This window comes from Equus przewalskii, chromosome 14 (assembly GCF_037783145.1).
Source record: "Equus przewalskii isolate Varuska chromosome 14, EquPr2, whole genome shotgun sequence".
NCBI lineage: Eukaryota > Metazoa > Chordata > Mammalia > Perissodactyla > Equidae > Equus > Equus przewalskii.
In genome coordinates, this window is record NC_091844.1 from 11,539,060 (window position 1) to 11,558,639 (window position 19,580).

A 19,580-nucleotide genomic window follows, 5' to 3' on the forward strand; every position below is an offset into this window, starting at 1 on the left:
ATGGATGGACCTTGAGGGTATTATGTTAAGTGAAATAAGCCAGATAGAGAGGTACACTCTCTGTATGACTCCACTCATATGTGGAAGTTAAACATGTAGACAAAGAGAACAGATTAGTGACTACCAGAGGAAAGGGGGCATGGGGGCAGGCACAAAGGGTGAAGTGGTGCACTTACAACACAACTGACAAACAATAATGTACAACTGAAATTTCACAAGGGTGTAAACTATCATAATCTCAATAAAAAGTTAAAAAAAAAGAATAGATTGCATAGAAATAAACCCTCACATGTATAGTTAAATGATGTTTGAGAAGGGTGCCAAGACCATTATGAGGAAATGACAGACTTTTCAATAAGTGATGTTGGGAAAACTGGATACCCATGTGCAAAAGAATAAAACTGTGCTCTTAATTTACTCTATATCCAAAAATTATTCCAAATGGATCAAGGACCTAAACGTAAGTGCTAAAACTATAAAACTCTGAGAAGAAACATAGGGGAAAATCTTCACGACATTGGGTTTGGTAATGATATTTAGAATATGATAGCAAAAGCAAAAGAAAAACAAGAAAAGATACATAAATTGGACTTCATCAAAAGTAAGACCTTTTGTACATCAAAGCATACTAACAACATAGAGAAAAGGCAACCCATGGAGTGGGAGAACATATTTGCAAATCATATATCTGACAAGGGGTTAATATCTAGAATGTATAAATAACTACCATAACTCGACAACACGCACACATACAACTTTAATTAAAAATGGGCAAAGGATTTTAACAGATATTTCTCTGCAAAGGATATGCAAATAACCAAAAAGCACGTGAAAAGATGCTCAACATCATTGGTCATTAGGGAAATGCAAATCAAAACCACAAGGAGATATCACTTCACACCCATTAGGATCACTACGATATAAAAAAAAAAAGAAAGAAAATAGCAAGTGTTAGTGAGGATGTAAAGAAATTTAGACCCTTCCGCATTTCTGGTGGGAACGTAAAATTATGCAGCTGCTGTAGAAAAAAATTTGGTAGTTCCTCAAAAAATTAAAGATAAAATTACCATATGATCCAGCAATTCTACTTCTCGGTATATACATTCCAAAAGATGTGAAAGCAGAGACTCAAAAACAAGATACTTTTGCCCCCACGTTCACTGCAACGTTCATCACAATAGCTAAAATGTGGAAGCTGTCTAAGTGTAACTGACAGATGACGGGATCAACAAAACGTGGTGTAGACACGCAATGGAATGTCATTCAGCCTTTAAAAGGAAGGAACTTCTGACATATGCTACAACATGGATACACCTTGAAGACATTATGCTAAGGGAAATAAGCCAAAAGGACAAATATTGTTTTATTCCACTTAAATGAAATATCTAGAATAGGCAAACGCAGAGACAGAAAGTAGAATGATGGTTCCTGGGCTGGGGGGAGGGTGTAAAAGAGCGTTACAGTTTACTGGGTATAGTTTCAGTTTTGTAAGATTAAAACACTTTGGAAATGGATGGTGGTGATGGTTGCAGAAAATGTGAATGTGATTAATACCACAGAGCCGTACGTTTAAAAATGGTAAATCTTATGTGAAGTTCATTTTACCACAATAAAGAAATGTTTAACTCTTCATCAAATCCAAAGTTATCTAGATTTTCTCCTGTTTCCTTCTAGAAGTTTTATAGTTTCGTGTTTTACATTTAAGTCTATGATCTATTTTGAGTTAATTTTGGGGAGAGGTGTAAATGTGTCTTGGTTCATTATTCCGCATATGGATATCCAATTGTTCCAGCACCATTTGTTGAAAAGACCATAATTACTGCATTTAATTGTCAGTCTTTGCTTCTTTGTGCAAGGTCAGTTGACTACGTTTGTGTGTATCTATTTCTGGGCCCTCTATCCTACCCCATTGATTTATGCATCTGTTCCTTTGACATCATCTGGTCTTGATTGTAGCTTTATAGTTAGTCTTGAAATCAGGTATTGTGTGTCCTCCAACTTTGTTCTTCTTATTTTTTTGAGGAAGATTAGCCCTGAGCTAACTGCTGCCAATCCTCCTCTTTTTGCTGAGGAAGACTGGCCCTGAGCTCATGTCTGTGCCCATCTTCTTCTACTTTATACGTGGGACGCCTACCACAGCATGGCCTACCAAGCTGTGCCATGTCTGCACCCGGGATCCGAACCGGCAAACCCCAGGCCACCGAAGCGAATCATGTGCACTTAACCGCTGCACCACCGGGCCGGCCCCATCTTTTTATTCAGTATTATATTGACTAGCCTAGGTCTTTTGCCTTTCCACATAAGCTTTAGAATCATTGGACTTATATAGAATAACTGTGTATTCATTTTTTTTAAGTTGTGGGGTTTTTTAAGTTTATCTTTAAAATATGGTAAAATATATATAACACAAAATTTACTATTTTAACAATTTTCAGGTGTACAGTTCAGTGCTATTGATTACATTCACAATGTTGTGCAACTATCATCACTATTTCCAAAATTTTTCCATCATTCCAAACAAACTCTGTACACGTTAACCAATAATTCCTCATTCCCCCTCCCCTCAGCCCCCGTGACTGCTAGTCCACTTTCTGTCTCTAGGAATTTGCCCGTTCTAGATATTTCATATAAGTGGAATCATACAGTATTTGTCCTTTTGTGTCTGGCATATTTAACTCAGCAGAAATGTTTTCAGACTTCCTCCATGTCATAGCACGTGTCAGCACTTCACTCCTTTTTATGGCTGAGCAGTATTCCACTGCACGTACATACCATAAACTGTTTCTCCCTTCATCGGTTGGTAGACATTTGGGTTGTTTCCACCTTTGGGCTGTTGTGAATAACACTGCAATGAAAACTGAGGTACAAGTGTCTGAGTCCTTGCTTCCAATTATTCTGGGTCTGTACTCAGAACTGGAATTGCTGGATCACATGACAATTCTGTGTTCAGCTTCGTGAGGACCCACCAAGTTGTTTTCCGCAGTGCTGTGCCACTTACATTCCCACAAGCAATACTTGAGGGTGCCAGTTTCTCCACATCCTCACCAATACTTTTCTGGGGTTTTTTTTATTTTTAAAGTTTTTTATTCCAGCCATCTCAGTGGATTATAAAGTGGTACCTCATTGTGGTTTTGATTTGCATTTCCCCAATGACTGATGTTGAGCCTCTTTTCATGGGCTTATTGACCATTTTTATATCTTCTTTCAAGAAACGTCTATTCAAGGGGCTGGCCCAGTGGCGCAGTGGTTAAGTACGCATGTTCTGCTTCTTGGTGGCCTGAGTTCGCCAGTTTGGATCCCGGGAGAGGACGTGGCACCTCTTGGCAAAAGCCATGCTGTGGTAGGCGTCCCTTTTATAAAGTAGAGGAAGATGGGCGTGGATGTTAGCACAGGGCCAGTCTTCCTCAACAAAAAGAGAAAGATTGGCAGTAGTTAGCTCAGGGCCAATCTTCCTCAAAAAAAAAAAGAAAAGAAATGTCTATTCAAGTCCTTTGCCCAGTTTTTAATTGGGTTGATTGTCTTTTTGTCGTCAAATTGTAGATTTTCTTTATCTATCCTGGATGTTAAGTCCTTGTCAGATATACGTTTTGCAAATATTTTTTCCAATTCTGTGGGCTTTTTCGTTTTCATGAAAATGTCCTTTGATTCACAAAAGTTTTAAATTTTGATAAAGCCCAATTTATCTATGTTTCTTTTGTTGCTCGTGCTTTTAGTATCACATCTGAGAACCCACTGCCAAATCCAAGGTCATGAAGATTTACTCCTCCGTGGATTTACTCCTCCGTTTTCTCCCAAGAGCATTACGATGTTAGCGCTTGTATTTAGGCCTCTGCCCCATTGTCAGTTAACTTTTCCACACGGCCTGAGGTCGAGGTCTGACTTCATTCTTTTGCACGTGGAAATGCAGTCGTCCGTCCCAGCAGCATTTGTTGAAAAGACTGTCTCTTCCCTAATGAGTGGACTTAGTACCCTTTCAAAAACAACTGGGCCATAGATGTCTGGGTTTATTTCTGGACTCTGTTTGGTCCCCTTGGGTGACAGGAAACTCACCCCCTCTAAAGTCAACTCTCTCCAGATTGGGGAACGCTCATAGTTTTCCTAAAATGGAGCCAGAATCTGCCTTCCCTGGATCGTCCCCCGTTATTCTCTGTTCTCTCTTTGGGTCCGTGGAGACCCTCACCTCCCTCCGGCTCTGGAAACCCTTAGGGATTTAACGGATCAGCTGTCACGTTCCTCCGCTTCCCTACTCTGTTTTCCTCCACGGAAGGAAGTCATATTTATTAAGCACCTACCATGTGCCAGGCTTATGCATTTTCCCACTTCACACCCACCACCACCTAGAGAGTAAGTGTGATTATTACCCCCAGTTTACAGATGAGAAAACGGAGGCTCCAAGAGGCTGCATGACCTGCCTGAGGGCCCACAACAGCCTCCAGAGCCCACGGATTTTCTAATACCCCAGCCGACAGCTTGCCGAGGTGTAAGCTTACTCTTCTTGTTCCAAGGACGCAGTTTTGAGTTTGTTTGGTTGTCTGAAGGGTAGAGGTCAGTCTCCCCAGCAGACAGAGGAAAAAGCTGTCCGGCCAGCACCCGGCCAGCAGCGAGGCAGAGCCAAGATCAGCACCCTGGCAGCCAGATGCAGAGGAGTGGAGAGGATTCAGCCAGTAGTTTATAATTCTCCCTCCTGGCTGTGTGTCCGTGAGCAGGTAAGGCCACCTCTCTGAGCTTCCATTTCCTCCTCTGTGAAACATTTACAGATGATAAAATTGGACTTCTCTTCAAGTTAGCAAACCAAGTAGACACTGAAACCACCCATCCCACTCCGAACACTGAGAAATGACGGGAAAACACTAACGTGAGCCAGAGATCACAGCAGAGATGCCCAGGGACAAGGGCACAAGCCCCACCCACAGGAAGCCAGAACCAGTGCCGGGCCCCCTCATATACGAGGTCAAGAGCGTGTGCTCTCATGAGGCCCTGACCAGGTGCACGTGGGACACAGATCCTGAAGTGACGATGGGTTCACAACCACTTCAGCAAGTTCCCACAAACTCCCAAAGGGAAGAACTGACATCTGAGGAAACAGAATCACAGCGTCTAAAAAGGGCTTAGCAACAAATATATTAAATGGCTCAAAGAGATAAAGGAGGTGATAACAGCCACAAAACAAGAACAGGAGAATATGAAACAAAACCAGCCAGATAAGGAAGAGCTCAGATAGAAGGAGTGCAGTTGCTAGAATGAAAACTCAACAGGTGGGGAAGCAGAAACTCCGAGCTGGGAAGGAATTGAACAAGGTCACACTGGATCCTAGCAGCAGCCGTGGGACTAGAACCACGGCTGAGCTCAAGAGTCAGGTTCTCCAAGGAGAAGGGATGTTCTGTGTTTTCCTCTCTCTCTTTCTTGTTTCTGTTCTCTTTCCCTGAAGAGCAAGCCTGTGCTGAACTGAACCCCACAGCCCCTTCCCGGATGAGAGGCAGGGCTTCTCCTCCCTGACTGGGCAGGAGGAGGCCAGAGGCTTCTCTTCCAGATGGAGGGTGAGCAACCCCTGTCCTCTGGACCTGGAATAAATTACTCAGAATCTTAATGTCTGCAGAGGAGTTGGTTAAGAGAAGCCTGGAAAAGCAGCCAATAGAATTGCCATTTACATATTGGTCATTGGCTGCTGGGTTTGTGTCTCAACCTCTCTGAGCCTCGGTTCCCTCACCTGTAAAATGGGCTCCAGGGTCCCCACCCCAGGCAGATGCTCTGAGAATTGAATGGGAAGCTGCGTGCAAAGGACCTCCAGCAGATCAGGGCTGTCGTGCACGGAGCACCTCCCTGGGGCTTTGCAGCCCTGTCTGTTGAGCTCAGAGACACCCCAGATAAGGACAAAGCTAGAGGCACGTGGGACCCCAGCCCCCAAAAGAGAAGAGAGAAATTTAAAACTGCCAAGGGATATAAAGGAGAGGAAGCCAGGAGAGTCCAAGGAGAGCAGTGAGATGGCCATTCCCCAGACGCAGGCCCGAGGACAGGGCTTTCCCTTGCTCCTGACATGATGCACGTTCTCTGGCGGGTGTGGGTCCCAGTAACGGTCACAGGCACCTGTGGAAACACTGTTCAACCACACCGCTTACAAGAGAAACACTCGTTTGTCTTCATCTCCACAATGAGATATGGTTTTTCCCATCTGAAGTTTGAAAAGATTTTTTAAGTGATAAACCCAATGCTGGGATAGACGCAGCCGTGTACTCGGAAGGGTGTCTGCCCAGGGACCAGGCGCCATGGGCTGGCTTAGGCTCAGGGAGGTCCCCAGGGTGCCAACAACCCCACCAGGAAGAGTGCAAAGAGCGAGAAGACCCTCTAAGTCCAGCCACCGGGGTCCTATCAAGGAGGCTTGGGCTGGCCGAAGTTGGAGCCGCCTACTCTGGAGGGCAGGAGGAAGGGGAGGCCTTTCTTTCTTTACATCCCAGGACTCTCCCCTGCTCAGACACCCTCTGAGTCTCCCTCTGTGGCTCCCCAGTGCCCTTCAGATTTTCAAATTCCTTGTCCTGGATTTACCTTCTCTTTCTAGCCAACCCATCCAAACAAATTCAGGCACAGAGAGATTAAGTAACTTGCCCCCAGGGGAAATGAGGACTAAATCTTTATGTAAAGTATGAGTTTTCCTTGTGGACATTAGTAAAATGGGAATGAAAAGAATTCCAGGCAGAAGGAACGGTAAATGCAAAAGCCCAGAGCTAAGAGGCAGCATGGATATGTTTTGAGGAATCCGGGAAGAGGGTGGAGGGACTTGGTCAGAGCTGCTGGTAGGAAAGATCCTGCAAGTAGTTCTAGGGTGAACGGATTGCATGGGACAGGACTAGGGGCTTACAGACGGGGGGTCCCCTGCTCCAGGCCCAAGAGACGTCCTGAAGTAGGACAGGCGGTGGGGGCTTGAGCTGAGGAACTGAGGAACCTCGGCTTGGGGAATAGCGGCACCTGGTGGTGGCAGTGTGGAACTACACCCTCTTTTATTGGTTCATTCAGCATTTACTGGGCGCACATTTAGCATCCCCTGTGTATTTGACACCCAGAGCCGACCTCCTTCTTATAAAATAAAATTTTCAGCAATAATATTAAAAGGAAACAAGTAATAATGCTGACTACAAGAGAAATTCAGACAATGAAAATTTATTTCCCTTCTGATAAAATACTTTATGTAATAACGTAAAATAATTGTCCAGTAACTAACAAGCAAGTTTTAACAAAACTTTAATATCTACTACAAATGGTACAGTTTGGGAAGCCGCAAAATTGTACCATTGATGTAATATTTTTTCTTGACTTGTTCATTACTTTTAAAACAATTTTAAAATGTTTGCATTTTAATGGTGTTATTCAAATTCAGTGATATAGTTTACGCATGAACTAAGATGTGCATTTATCATCTAAAAGTATTATATCTCATGGTTTGCAAGGCTTCACTGTTTTAAATTTTAAGCACAAATAAAATCTCCAAGGGGCCCCACAGAAGGACAAAATGGAAGTAATACGAGTTGGTGTCTTTAGAGTCACTGGGCCCTCCTGGTCTGTTTTCAATCTAAATGCAGGAAGATATCACCTGGGGGGGCCTGGAGACCCTCAAAGAAAACCAATCCATTACAACCTCACCCTCCAAGGGAACACACAGCTGAGGGTCTTGTGTGTCTGGAGTTGACTGTACAACTGGGGGTTGTATTAACTTCCAAGCAGAATACAAAGTTCATTAAAGAATATGCTAATATGAAGCTTACATATAAATTATTAAAATTCAGCAGTACATGGTGAAATCAGAGTAAGGTCTGAACCCAAGTTAATAACCCCAATGTCAGCTTCCGAGTTTCGACAATGTGTCCCCACGTCACCACGGCTCGGGGTTCCTCTCAGGGGTCACCATCTGGGCGTCAGACTCGCGTCTGCACAACCCCTCCCCCACAGCTACAGAAAACAGCCCCAGGCATTCTAGATCTCCACAGAGAAGAGGAGTCGCCTGCCCAGAAGCCGCAGAAAATCTCCCTGCCTCTCCTTGGCCCTTAAGCCCAGCACCCTGGACGCCAAGCCAGGGAAGGCGGCCTTGGCGGGAACTGCGGACGGGCCAGCTTGCAGCGAAGAAGAGGGAGCAAGTTCAGAGAAGAAATGCAGGCACCTGGCTCCATTTGGCCGGACCTGGTGGGTTCTGCCCTCCAACACCCCAATTTTCCGTGTGGGGAAACTGAGGCAGCAAGAGCTTGGGGACAGGTCTTCTCCTGAGCGGGACTGAGCCAGCACTTGGGGCACCAGGTGATGAAGATCCCGGCTGTTGGGGCCCAGGGAGGAAGGCGGGGCAGCGGAGTAGGGCGCTGGGTGACAGAATCACCTGAAGAGACTTTACACGCACCGATGCTGGGGGGGGGACGGTCAGCGTTTGTTGAAATCTCACCAGGTGATACTAACACTTAGCTAGCAGGGAGAGCGCCCATTGCGTGCAATCCACAAATGCCCCTCAGCCCCCACACTCACCTGCCTCAGTTTCTCCATGCTGCCATAGCCCCTCACTTGCAGGAAGATGTTCCCAGGGCAGAGAAGTGGGAAAACCAGCCCCTCAGACCCATGTCCAGGGGGTCACGTCCAGGCCCACATCCAAAGAGTTGTTTTCATGTACTTCTCATTGACCCCTTCCAATGACCCCTCCCCCTCTCCTGGTCCCACCCTCACCCCAGAAAAGACGAGGGATCTCAAACAAGAGAGAAGCTGAGTTTATTCCAATGACTGAGGCCTTGCCACCTGAGGACTCCCAGAGTCTTCCCCTTCAGGGCCCAGAGGAAGGAGGTTCCTTGTGGCAAGCAATGCCCCCTTAGTTCCGGGCCCCCCAGGTAGATGCAAGCCCAGGACCAGGCTATACAACCCCACCCTCCCAAGGTCTTCCTGCCTGCCCCAGCCAGAGAGGACAGGTGACCAGCTGGGGAACGCTGGACCAGTGTGGCCCAGAGGCCTCGGCTGCCCCCCTCACCACAGTCCAGCCAGTGGGGGAAAGGACTGAGCTGGCCCCAGCCAGACTGGCGGTCCTGGGGCGGGGCTGAGGGCACAGAGAAAAAGCTGGGGCGTGGGGGCCTGCAGGCCCTGGGCAGACTGGGGCTCAGGGACACGTGACCTCGGCCCCCTTTTCGCCCCCGGAGGACCCCTCGACCTTGCTCGCCAAGCTGTAGTAGTAAGCCCGCATGCGCTGTTCCACGGTCACAAAGTCTGGACGGTCCTCCCACCTGTGGGGGGTGGGGTAGATCTAGGCCACCGAGCACACCCCCAGAACCCAACTTTCGCTGGAGGGCGGCCGTGCACGGGGCTCAGAAACTCAGTGGGGCCGTCGGGTGGTGGAGACTGGGTACGGAGGAGCTCTCTCGGGTGTGAGTGCTGGAATTCAGGTGTTGCTGGACCGCCTAACAGAAGAGCTGCTGACATACAGGATGCTGGGGTGACCCTACGCTGAGTGGTAACTGGCGAAGACTTAGGGAACTGAATGCATTGAGTGTGGGGGTGACAACTATTGACTGTGGGAAGCTGGGGTACTGAATGCTGAAGGACTGAGCACGTGTCGAGCGCAACGGTACTTGTGTGTTAGGTGCCGGCTTACATGGGTGCAGATATGCTGGCCATAATCGAGCAGAGCATTGGAGCATTGAGGGTGGTCTCAGCTAGCAGAGAGCTGGGGTATTCGCAGTACCGTGTGAGGAATATCCATGTATTGTGTTGGGGTGCTGCGTGCTAGCCTCCTTGGGTATTGGGTGTTGGTATACTGAGTGTTTCCTGACGAAGGCAGGTTAATACGTGTTGGATGGACTGATCATTTATTATTTACTTAGCATAAACAGGGTGTCTGTGTATTGGATGGCTTGGGTGTATTGGATGTCACAGGTGCTGGCCTGTGGAATAATGGAGGTTGGGTAGGAAAGCCATCAACTGTTGGAATGTCCATGCGTTGCGTGGTCAGTGTCAGGAATAGCTTGTTTGGGTGAATGTCGCCCATTGTCTGATGGGAAGTTGCGATACTGATGGTGTTATGAGCTGCGGTGTTCAAGTGGAGCTTCAACCAGACAGAGGAGGGGGTTTTGAATATATTGAGCGTTTGGATGCCTCAGTGGTGGCCCGTCTGGGTAGTTAGGTGTGGAGTGTTGGCTGGTGGGGGACTGAGGAATTAGATACTGGTATTATCCCATGCCCTGAGTATTGTATCACATTTTGGGTAACGGAGTACTAACTTGTTTGAGCACTGCAGGGTCAATGCAGTGAGTGTTGGCTGGGGGTACTGAGGTTTTAGATGCTGGGGCACTGGGTGTCCACAACTCGGTTATTGGGATGTTGGCCCACTGGAGCACTGTAGGGTCAGTGTGTTGAAGAGTTGAGCGTAGATGCAGGGAGACTAAAGGTACTGAGTCTCGGAAAGGCGAGAACTGGGTGAGAGCCTTTGAGTGAGAAGAGTTATGTTGGACTATTGGGCACCATGACTTCCCGCCCAGTATCAGTTCAGCCAGGTACCCTCCCACCCACCGGCACTCACTTGTAGATCCAGCAGTCGCTCATGAGCGTGTACATTTCGGGCGGACACTCTGGCGGGCACTCCATCCGCTTGCCCTGCTCGATGAAGGCCATGACCTCGGGGCCCTTCATCTTCTGCTCAAGCCAGAGCCAAGTCCACACGTGAGTAAACAGGACCACCACCCCCTCCCCACCTTCCCACCCAGCCGGCCACCCGCCTCTGCCCACGCTAACCTTGTAGGGCTTCTGGCCGTAGGAGAAGGCCTCCCACATGGTGACCCCGTAGCTCCAGACGTCACTGCGGCTGGAGAACTTGCGGAAGTTGATGCACTCGGGCGCATACCACTTGAGCGGCCACTTCCCTGCCGAGCGGGCCTGCGGAGGGGGAGACGCTGCCAGGGCAGAGCTCAGGGACCCTCCGCCCACCCACCGGGGCAGCACAGGGGCGGGGGCTCACGGTGTAGTAGCTGTCGTCGGCACCCAGAGCCTTGGAGAGACCAAAGTCGCTGATCTTGGCATAGTGCCGGTTGACCAGCAGGACGTTGCGGGCCGCCAGGTCGCGGTGCACAAAGTTCTTCTCTTCCAGGTACTTCATCCCCATGGACACCTGGTGCAGCAGCTCCGCCACATTGCTGACGGGGATCTCCTCCCTGAGGCGCAGGGGAGGCAGGGTCAGCTGGGAGGGACAGCCCAGGTTCCCAAGGGAGCAAAGCCCACTTCTCTGAGTACATTCAACAGATGCTTCCTGAGCATCTGCTGTGTGCCGGGCACGGGGCTGCGACAGAGCAGTGAACAAAGTAGGCAAAACCTCCGCCCCCATCCAGTCTCAAGGTTTTAAATTTACCACATACTACGATTCCCAAACTTACACATTTGCCTGCATCTCCCCTGTGCCCTCAGGGGGTCTCATGGGCACCTCAGAGAGAACAAGGACAAAGCAAAGCTCCTGGTTGTTCACATACACACACACACACATACCACAACCAGCTCCTCCCTCCCCCTGCCCCTTTTCTTCTCCAGCAGCTCCATCCACCCATCCTTTCATTCACTCCGGCCAGAAGCACCGGCCCTGCCCTCAGCTCCTCCTTCTCACACCCCACAGCCACTCCGTCAGCAAACCCTGGCAGCTCTGCCTGCAGAGTCCCTCCAGAATCCTCCTACTGCTCCCCACCACTGCCTCTGCACCCCGGTCCAACCCCCATCCTCGCCGGCCTGGACCAGAACAGTCACGTCCACCCTCACCCCACCACGGCCTGTTCTCCCCACACCGGAGTCAGGCCCTGCCCTCCTCTGCTCACAGGCCCCCAGGGGCTCCCACCTCACTCAGGGTGAACGTCCAAGTCCACCCCACGGCCCACAAGGCCCTGCACGATCTGCCCCATCACCTCCCTACCCACATTGCTCCCCCACTCCCCTCCATACTCTGTTCCAGCCACGGGGCCCTCCTTACTCTTTCTCTACCACACCAGGCATGGGCACACCTCAGGGCCTTTGCACTGGCTGTGCCCTATGCCTGGACTGCTCTTCCCCAGAGCTTCACTTTGCTGCCTCCATCACAAACCTCACTTTCTCACTTGTCACCTTCTACTCTGACCCTCCAGACCCCGTATTCCATAGTACTTATCTTCCAACATACTCTATACTTTATTGTATTATAATTATTATTTAAAGCCTCTCTTCCCCAACCAGAATACAGGGCAGAGATCTTTGGATCTCTGGTGATTCCCAAGCACTGGTAACAGGCCCTGTCACAGAGAAATTGCCCAATAAACACTGTGGGTGCACCCTGAAGGCGTGGGCCCCAGCAAGCGCCTGGCTTGCCAGTCGTGTGCCTCAGTAAGCAGAAAAGATCGAGTCTGCAAGTGGAAGAGTTTGAGGCACGAGGGAACACAAGGGAAACTGCAATTTCTTTAGATCCGAGGTTGGCAAATTTTTTCTGTAAAGGGTTAGTAAAAGGATAGTAGCCTTTGCAGGCCACATATGGTCTCTGCCGCGTATTCTTACTTATTCTTTTTGCTTTTACAACCGTTTAAAAATGCGAAACCATGCAGGACAGAAACAAGCCATGGGCTGCAGTCTGCTGACCCCGCTTCCAGTCAAAGATGCCCGACTCTCAGCAGTTTTCACGTGGGTCGTGGATTCGGCTGAGAGAGTTGGGGCGGCAACAGTGACAGGGGTAATGCTCAGAAAGCTCTTACCGGTGGGGCCAGACACTGTTCTAAGCACTACACACATCTAGTCATTTCATCCTCGCAAAGAGCCCCCTGGGGTGGAGTCTGTGATCGCCACCATGATACACACGAGGAAACTGAGGCACAGATGAATTAACAGACTTGCTTGGGGCCACGCTAGTTAGTGGCAGAGCTGAAACTCCAACCTGGAAGTCAGACTCTGCCACCTGCACTATTCACAGCTTTGCCTTGTGGGCGTGAGTGTGGGTGTCAGGGTGAGCAGGGGGGTAGGTGTGAGCGTGTCATGGGTGAAGCAGATGCACGAGGGGGTGGGATGGGCCCTCCAGCCCCCAGCCCCAAACGCCCAGCCCGCCCCGGGCTCACTTCTTTCCCAGCAGGAACTTGTGCAGGGGCCCGCCGCCCGCCATCTCCATGATGAGCATGAGGGCCTCGGCCTGGCAGACACCGATGAGGCGCACGATGTAAGGGTTGTCCAGCTGGTGCATGATCTGTGCCTCGCGCATCATCTCGTCCTTGTCCGCCTTCTCTGTGCTGTGTTTCAACACCTTGATGGCCACGTCGATCTGCTTCCTGCCACGATGCACGCCCACGCAGAGGTGCACATGTGAGCCGCCACAGCTCTGGTCGGCCCCTCACTCCCACCCGACTGGCCTCTCTTCCCCCCGGCCTTGTGTAGGGGACGCTGTGGTTTGCCACCCAGATCTCCCTTCAGGGCCAAGGCACACACTCCCTCCGATGCCAGGAGTGTCAGCTGGGGACAGCTCACAGCCGAGTCCCTCAAAGGGAAGTGCCGCTCACTGAAAAGAACTGCCTCAAAGTGACACCCTCCCCAGGGGCAGCCTGTATCCAGTGACTGGTCAATGCAGGGGTACAAGGGGGCCCCTCTGCAGCTCCCCTGGGATGGGCCAAGGCCTCTGTTGCAACTGCAGCTCAGTCCAAGCTGTCCCCGTCCCAGGCCTGCTTCTCTCATTCCCTCAGGCTATCCCCGAGCTTGCCTAGGGAATCCTCCAGCACAGGGCTTCCTGTCCCAGGGTCTGTCTCCCAGGCAAACTGACATCACAGCCTGGCTCCAACCCCCAAGGCCGCTCCCCTCCTCTGCCTGCCCCCAGTGGTTCCCCAAACCGTGGCAGGGGCAGCCGTACTTGCGCATGCGGTAGACGCCCTGGCGCACTGAGCCAAAGTTGCCACAGCCAAGTTCGATGTCAGCTATGAGGAGGTTCTCGCGCTTCAAGAAGAGCTTCTTGTCCTTGAGCTCCTCGGGGTCACTGTAGGGGCTCTCATACACGCTTGTGTCCATAGGCATCGGCCGTACTTTCTCTGGGGACGCTAGGCGTGCTGGGCACACGCACACACACACACACACACAGGTGTACACTCCCAAGTCAGGAGGGGGGAGAGGAACAGGGGGACGAGGAGGCAAGGCAGCCTCGCCACCCACAAGGCACATGCCCCTGACAGGGTGCACCATCCAGAGTGTGCACAGACCACAGGAACATGTGTGTGTCCGTGTGCATGTGTGCACTTGTGCATGCTCCTGGTCCCATCTGTGGGTGAAGTGGGAAACCGCATCCAAGCAGACTCTAAAGGCGTGTGCATCTACACGCACACGTAACCATGTGTACACCTGCTGGAGTGTGCACCATGTGTTCACGCACATGCACCCACATATACTCTCAGCCATGTCTCTGTGTGATGGAGGTCCAAAGGCATGTCTGCACGAGTAACCATCAGCGTGCCAGCTGGAACCTGCACATGTGTGCATGTGTGTGCTCTGACGTGTACAACCCTGTCTCTGCCTGCCCGTGTCTAATATGCACCATGCAGCCACGTTTACGAGGGCTCCCACGGTGAGCCTCTGTGTGCACATGCGACCACAGTGGTTTCCTGTGCGCACACGCGGACAGGCCTGCATCCACGTAGGAAACCCAGGAGTACCTGCGGCCAGCGTTTTAGAAACGTGGGCTCTGGAGCCTGCCTGCCAGGGTTCAAATCCCGGCTCCGCTCTGCTTAGCTGCGGGACCTTAGAAACTTAATTGCCCTCCTTTCTCATCTGTAAAATGAGAGTCATTATCATGACTTCCTCCTATGGCCTGTCGGGAGGACTCAACAAGCTCATACACACAGTGAGCTTGGAGAGTGATGGGCACATGGTAGCTACTTCACAAATCTGTGTCTGTGCCCCAGGCATGGCCAGGTGTGCTCCCCTGCGTGTCAGGCACCCATGTACACAGACACAGGTGGGTGTCTGCAGACACAGTGTGTGCACAAGGCAAACCAAGCAACCACCACCTGCCAGGCCTGACCCACGTCCCTCCCCCACCACAGCCCAGAGCCCAGCCAGGGACCTGCTTTCGGCCTGGCCTGAGCCCCCACACACACCACCACCTCTGCCAGCTCACCTGGTTCAGGGGTGTATCCATCTGAGTTGAGGGTGTCAATCCGTTTCTGAGGCTAAAGGTCATGGGGTCAGCAAGAGTCAGCAGGGCCCGAGCTGGAGGCACCCAGCCCCTCTCATGAGACCCATTTCCTCTGAGGACTCCAGAGGAAGGATGGTGCTGGGGGACCCTCTTCTGCTCCACAGCAGCCCCACTCCCCATCCCAGCCTCGCCCTGGGACCAGGACTCATCGCCCACCTAGCTCCATCCCCGAGGCCCCAACTCTGAGATGCAGGCTGACTCACGTGGGTGAACGTGGATGGGTGGGCTGGGAGTGTGGGAGCAGCGGCCCCTGGGGGAGCAGAAGGGACAGTGAGGGGGTGGGGCACGGGGTCTCCTGCTCCCCCCGCCACGTCCCCCCCGCTGCCGCGCTCACCTGCACCCGCGCTGGCATTGTTGTTGGGGCAGGCCTCCTTCAGGCAGTAGATGAGCCCATCAGCCTTCAGCTTCAGGTACTCCACCAGCTGCACGGGGGGGCGGTCAGGGCCGGGCTCCACTCCCCCCAGGAGCCTGAGCACCCCGCCACAGTGTCTCCCCGACAACAGACTGGGTGGCGGCTTACCTGCCACAGCGTGTCAAATTTGGTCCCCTCAGGAATGCAGTATTTGCCCGCCTTGTCCTGGCTGATGAGGTAGTGGTACACGGTTTTCCCATAGATCAGGGACAGTGCATACGTGCCCTGCTCCTTCCGGGGCCTCAGCCTGGTGGGTGCAAGGAGGACACATCACCCCTACAACCACCTGAGTACCCCCTGTGTGCCCTCCTACTGGGCCCCAGTTCCCCACACACACACACCCTGTGAACTCTGCACCCCAAAGCCTCAGGGAGAAGCAGCAGGGACTGGGGGCGCCAAGGTCAGGCCCACTCCGCCTCCAGACCTACTGGTAGCAGGAGAATGGTGGTGTTCACGGGGAGACACGGTCATCCAAGGCAGACATGTGGCCCTGTAGGACCTGCTACTCAGCCACCCACAGCTGGGCACTTGGCCATCCAGGGGGGACACCTGGTCCTCTGTGGCTGAATACTTGGCCACCCACAGCTGGACACTCAGCTATCCACAGGGGACACTTGCCCATACATTTGGCCATCCATGGAGGGATATTTGGCCATCTGCAGTGGACACAGAGCCACTCACAGGGGGACACACAGCCTTCAACAGGTAGACTCAAGACCATTTTCTTGGGGAGAGAAAGCCATTTCTGCATGAAGAGCAACAAAGGTAAGCACAGCTCCCTGGTGAGCTCGGGAGGCACCTTTGTACAAGGTAGAACGAGTCACCAGAGCACCTCCAGCCACCCAAAGCCGGTGGCCCTGGTTCTCCTGAGATTCCTCTCATCTCAATAGACTGGTGAACTCGAAGCCTGTCACACACTGCAAAATGTTGGCAAACTTTTCCTTTAGGCAGTGGAATTCTTTGTCAAACAACATCTTCCATGGAAGCTGAAGATGCGAAACAGGTCAGAGCTGAGCTGGGATGGGTGCTCACAGACCCACCCTCCACTCACTTCTCCCACCCCCTCCCCCAGAATCCTGTGATACTTTCGGGGACCTTAGCAAATCGGGGGGAAATTTTAACACCATTGGAATGGTGGCATCGTTATCTGTGTGTGTGTGAGAGTGTGAGGCAGGAAGGAGGGATGGAGGAGGGGAGGGGAGGGGAGAAGAAGAAAGAAAAGAGGCAAAGACTGTGCGAGACTGTGACGAAGCTGAATTAGGGACTTGAGATGAAGCCAGAGAAAGCGGCTTGGACGGTAAAATTAGAGAAAGATGAAATTACATGCGATGAAGGACAAAGCCCAGACAAGAAGAATCGGCTACACCAACCGGAGAGTCGCAGCACCTCCCTCCGCTGTGTATGGCTTGGAGAGAGCCCCCGACGCTCAGGCATCTGGGGAAACGTGTGCTTGAGCAACTGAGATATGAATGTGCGTGAGATGTGTGCCCAAATGTTGGTAAGGTCGCAGCATCACACTCCAGAGGGAGAGTGTGCAACACCTGGACGAAAGTGGGTAACATCTGGATAAGTGCCAGCCATCACTAGGTACCAGAAGATGGAGTCCTCTAGAAGTGCCAGAGGCAGGCTCTGCCCTCAAGTTTCCAGTCCAAAAGGAGAGAAAGATAGCCCCAGATGCCCGTGTTTGAGACGCCCATCATCTTCATTGTGACCTCCTTGTTCCAATCCTGATAGACTGTTTGCAAAACTGGCTGCCTTAATTCTTCTCCCTTAGGTAGTTCCTTCCCCTCAGTGACTCTGGTCTTGGCCACATGACTTGCTTTGGCCAATAGGACATCAGTAGCATTACACAGCAGAGGCTTGAAAAGCACTTGTGTATCAGAACTTGCCCTCTCTGCCTGTTCGTGGGAACCCTGCAACCACCACCGTGTGAACAAGCCCAGGCTAGCCTGCTGGGTGATGACAGCACTGCAGCCAACTCATCCCCATCACCCAGGTGACACTGAGACAATAGCCAGACAAGTGAGAGTGGCCATCCCAACCTATTCAGTCCCAGCCCAGCTGGACGCAAACCAGAAGAACCGCTCAGTTAACTCACAGAATCCTGAGAAGTCATAAACTGTTATTTTGAGTGAGTAAGTCTTCGGATGGTTTGTTACATAGCCGGTGCTAACGGCTACAAATGCAAAGGTAAGCCTACTCTCCTAGAGAAAAGAGTCCTGTCTTAAGTTGTTCAAAAGCCATCCTTGCAGCTGGGCATTATCTGTATCGTTCATTCAAGAGTGCCCTCAGAAGCCTTGGGAACTTCACTCCAGTTTACAGCCCAAATCTCTTAGAGTGTAAAAACTTATTTTATCAGCTGACAGCAGAACCTTGTGGAGGGACCAGCATCTCGTGGGAGACCTGCAGGCAATGTGGTGCACGTGCACAGACCCCGCGAGGGTAGGGGAAAGGAAGGGGATCAGTGCCTCCAAGTGGGCTGGCCCCTGGAGAGGGCGCAGCCCCAGGGGAGGTGGGAGAGAATGAGGATTCAGCCAGACAGGATCTCAGGCCAAGAAGCTGCCACGAGCAAGGAGGCTCTCGAGAATTGACAGACATCCTGGGGAGGGCACGGGCTTCCTGAGGTCTTGGAAAGAGGCAGGCACCAAGTGTCTCTCTATCTTGAGGCCTGAGTGACCTCCGCTGGCATCTGGGTAACGTTTGTTATACAAAGGAAGCTGTGTCCAGACCAGAAAGCCACAGCCCCAGGAAGGCTTTCAAACACCCAGCAGGGTTCTTAAAAGAGCTTTAGAGACATTCTTTCACAGTAACTCACCAATAGCCACACGGTTCAGCTGTGGCTCAGACACGTGCAGAGACACACACAGTCACCCACACATATGAGAGCTAACACAGCACATTTTCAGTCTATGCCAGATACTCCACTATTGCTTTACGCATATCAGTTTGTGTGATCCTTACACCAGACTCTTGGTAGCTACCACCATCATCCACAAGACAGTCAGAGGAAGCTGCCTCCACACCCTCCCAGGCTGCCACCTCACTCAGGACAAAGCTGAGGTCACCTCCCTGGCTCCAGCCCTCACTTACTCAGCTCCAAGCACACTGGCCTCCTTGCTGTTTCTTGAACATGCCAAGAACCTGCTTTCTGGTCTTTGTATTTGCCATTCCCATTTGCCAGGAACACCCTTCTGCCGGAGAGCCCAGCTCACTTCCCACCTCCTTCTGTTCTTTACTCAAAAGCCACCTCATTAAAGAGGCCTTTTCCAACCACCTAACGGGAAACTGCAACCCCTCCCGACCTACACACACAGCACTCACCATCTGACACGCTCCACATTTTATACACACACTCCACATTTGTCTTTTTTTGTCTACCCACTCCACCAGGACCGAGATTTGTGTCTGTTTTGTTCACTACCATGTCCTCAGGGCTTGAAAAAGTGCCTGGCACATAGTAGGTCTTCAGTAAATCTTTGTTGAAGAAAGGAGAGGAAATTGAAGCATGCAGAAGTTCAGCTACTTGCCCAGCGTCCCCAGCTGGTAAGCAGCGGACGCTGGGTTGCAACCCAGGCAGTCCAGCTCCGGAGTCCTAACTGCTGCTGTTCTTTCTCGTGTAACAGTCCCTTTGCACACTCAGACGCCCTACCCACGAGCACAGGTGAGCACAGGCACACCTCTCACGGCCCACCTGCACACTGAGGCCTGCCCCAGCCTCCAGGATTCAGACAACAAGCCCCAGTCTCGCCCTCCCCAAAGCCCCAGGCCCCATACCCCACATACAGGAACTTGCCGTCGGTCTGCGAGCCTGCATAGAGTTTGCGCTCGGCCTCCTCGCGCGACAGACTGTTGTGGTACCAGGGCATCCGCTCGTGAGCCGTCGTGGCAATGAGCTTCTCCACCTGGGGCGCCTGACTGATGATGGCTTGCTCCAGGGCCTCGCCCTAGGGAAGGGAGAGTAGAGGAGACTTGCAAGTGTCGCCAAGTCCA

The 19,580-nt window shown here is 51.5% G+C and overlaps 1 protein-coding gene across 11 annotated transcripts in view; it reads right to left on the reverse strand.

Moving 5' to 3' along the window:
* Positions 1-8,714: 8,714 nt before the first annotated feature.
* The window catches only part of ZAP70 (zeta chain of T cell receptor associated protein kinase 70), a 33,925-nt gene continuing 23,059 nt past the window's right edge, over positions 8,715-19,580 (reverse strand). For 5 of the 11 annotated variants that reach the window (XM_070572099.1, XM_070572098.1, XM_070572100.1 and 2 more), the window contains 11 exons: positions 19,374-19,534; positions 15,699-15,837; positions 15,513-15,600; positions 15,382-15,428; positions 15,101-15,152; positions 13,844-14,036; positions 13,065-13,271; positions 10,967-11,159; positions 10,744-10,884; positions 10,532-10,644; positions 8,715-9,239 (listed from right to left, as the gene is read on the reverse strand). In XM_070572099.1, the coding sequence (XP_070428200.1) occupies positions 9,116-9,239; positions 10,532-10,644; positions 10,744-10,884; positions 10,967-11,159; positions 13,065-13,271; positions 13,844-14,036; positions 15,101-15,152; positions 15,382-15,428; positions 15,513-15,600; positions 15,699-15,837; positions 19,374-19,534 (1,458 nt within the window). In that variant the 3' untranslated portion in view covers positions 8,715-9,115. Of the gene's footprint in view, positions 9,240-10,531; positions 10,645-10,743; positions 10,885-10,966; positions 11,160-13,064; positions 13,272-13,843; positions 14,037-15,100; positions 15,153-15,381; positions 15,429-15,512; positions 15,601-15,698; positions 15,838-19,364; positions 19,535-19,580 lie in introns of all 11 variants that reach the window. The other 6 variants (XM_070572102.1, XM_070572096.1, XM_070572097.1 and 3 more) reach the window with 2 other exon arrangements.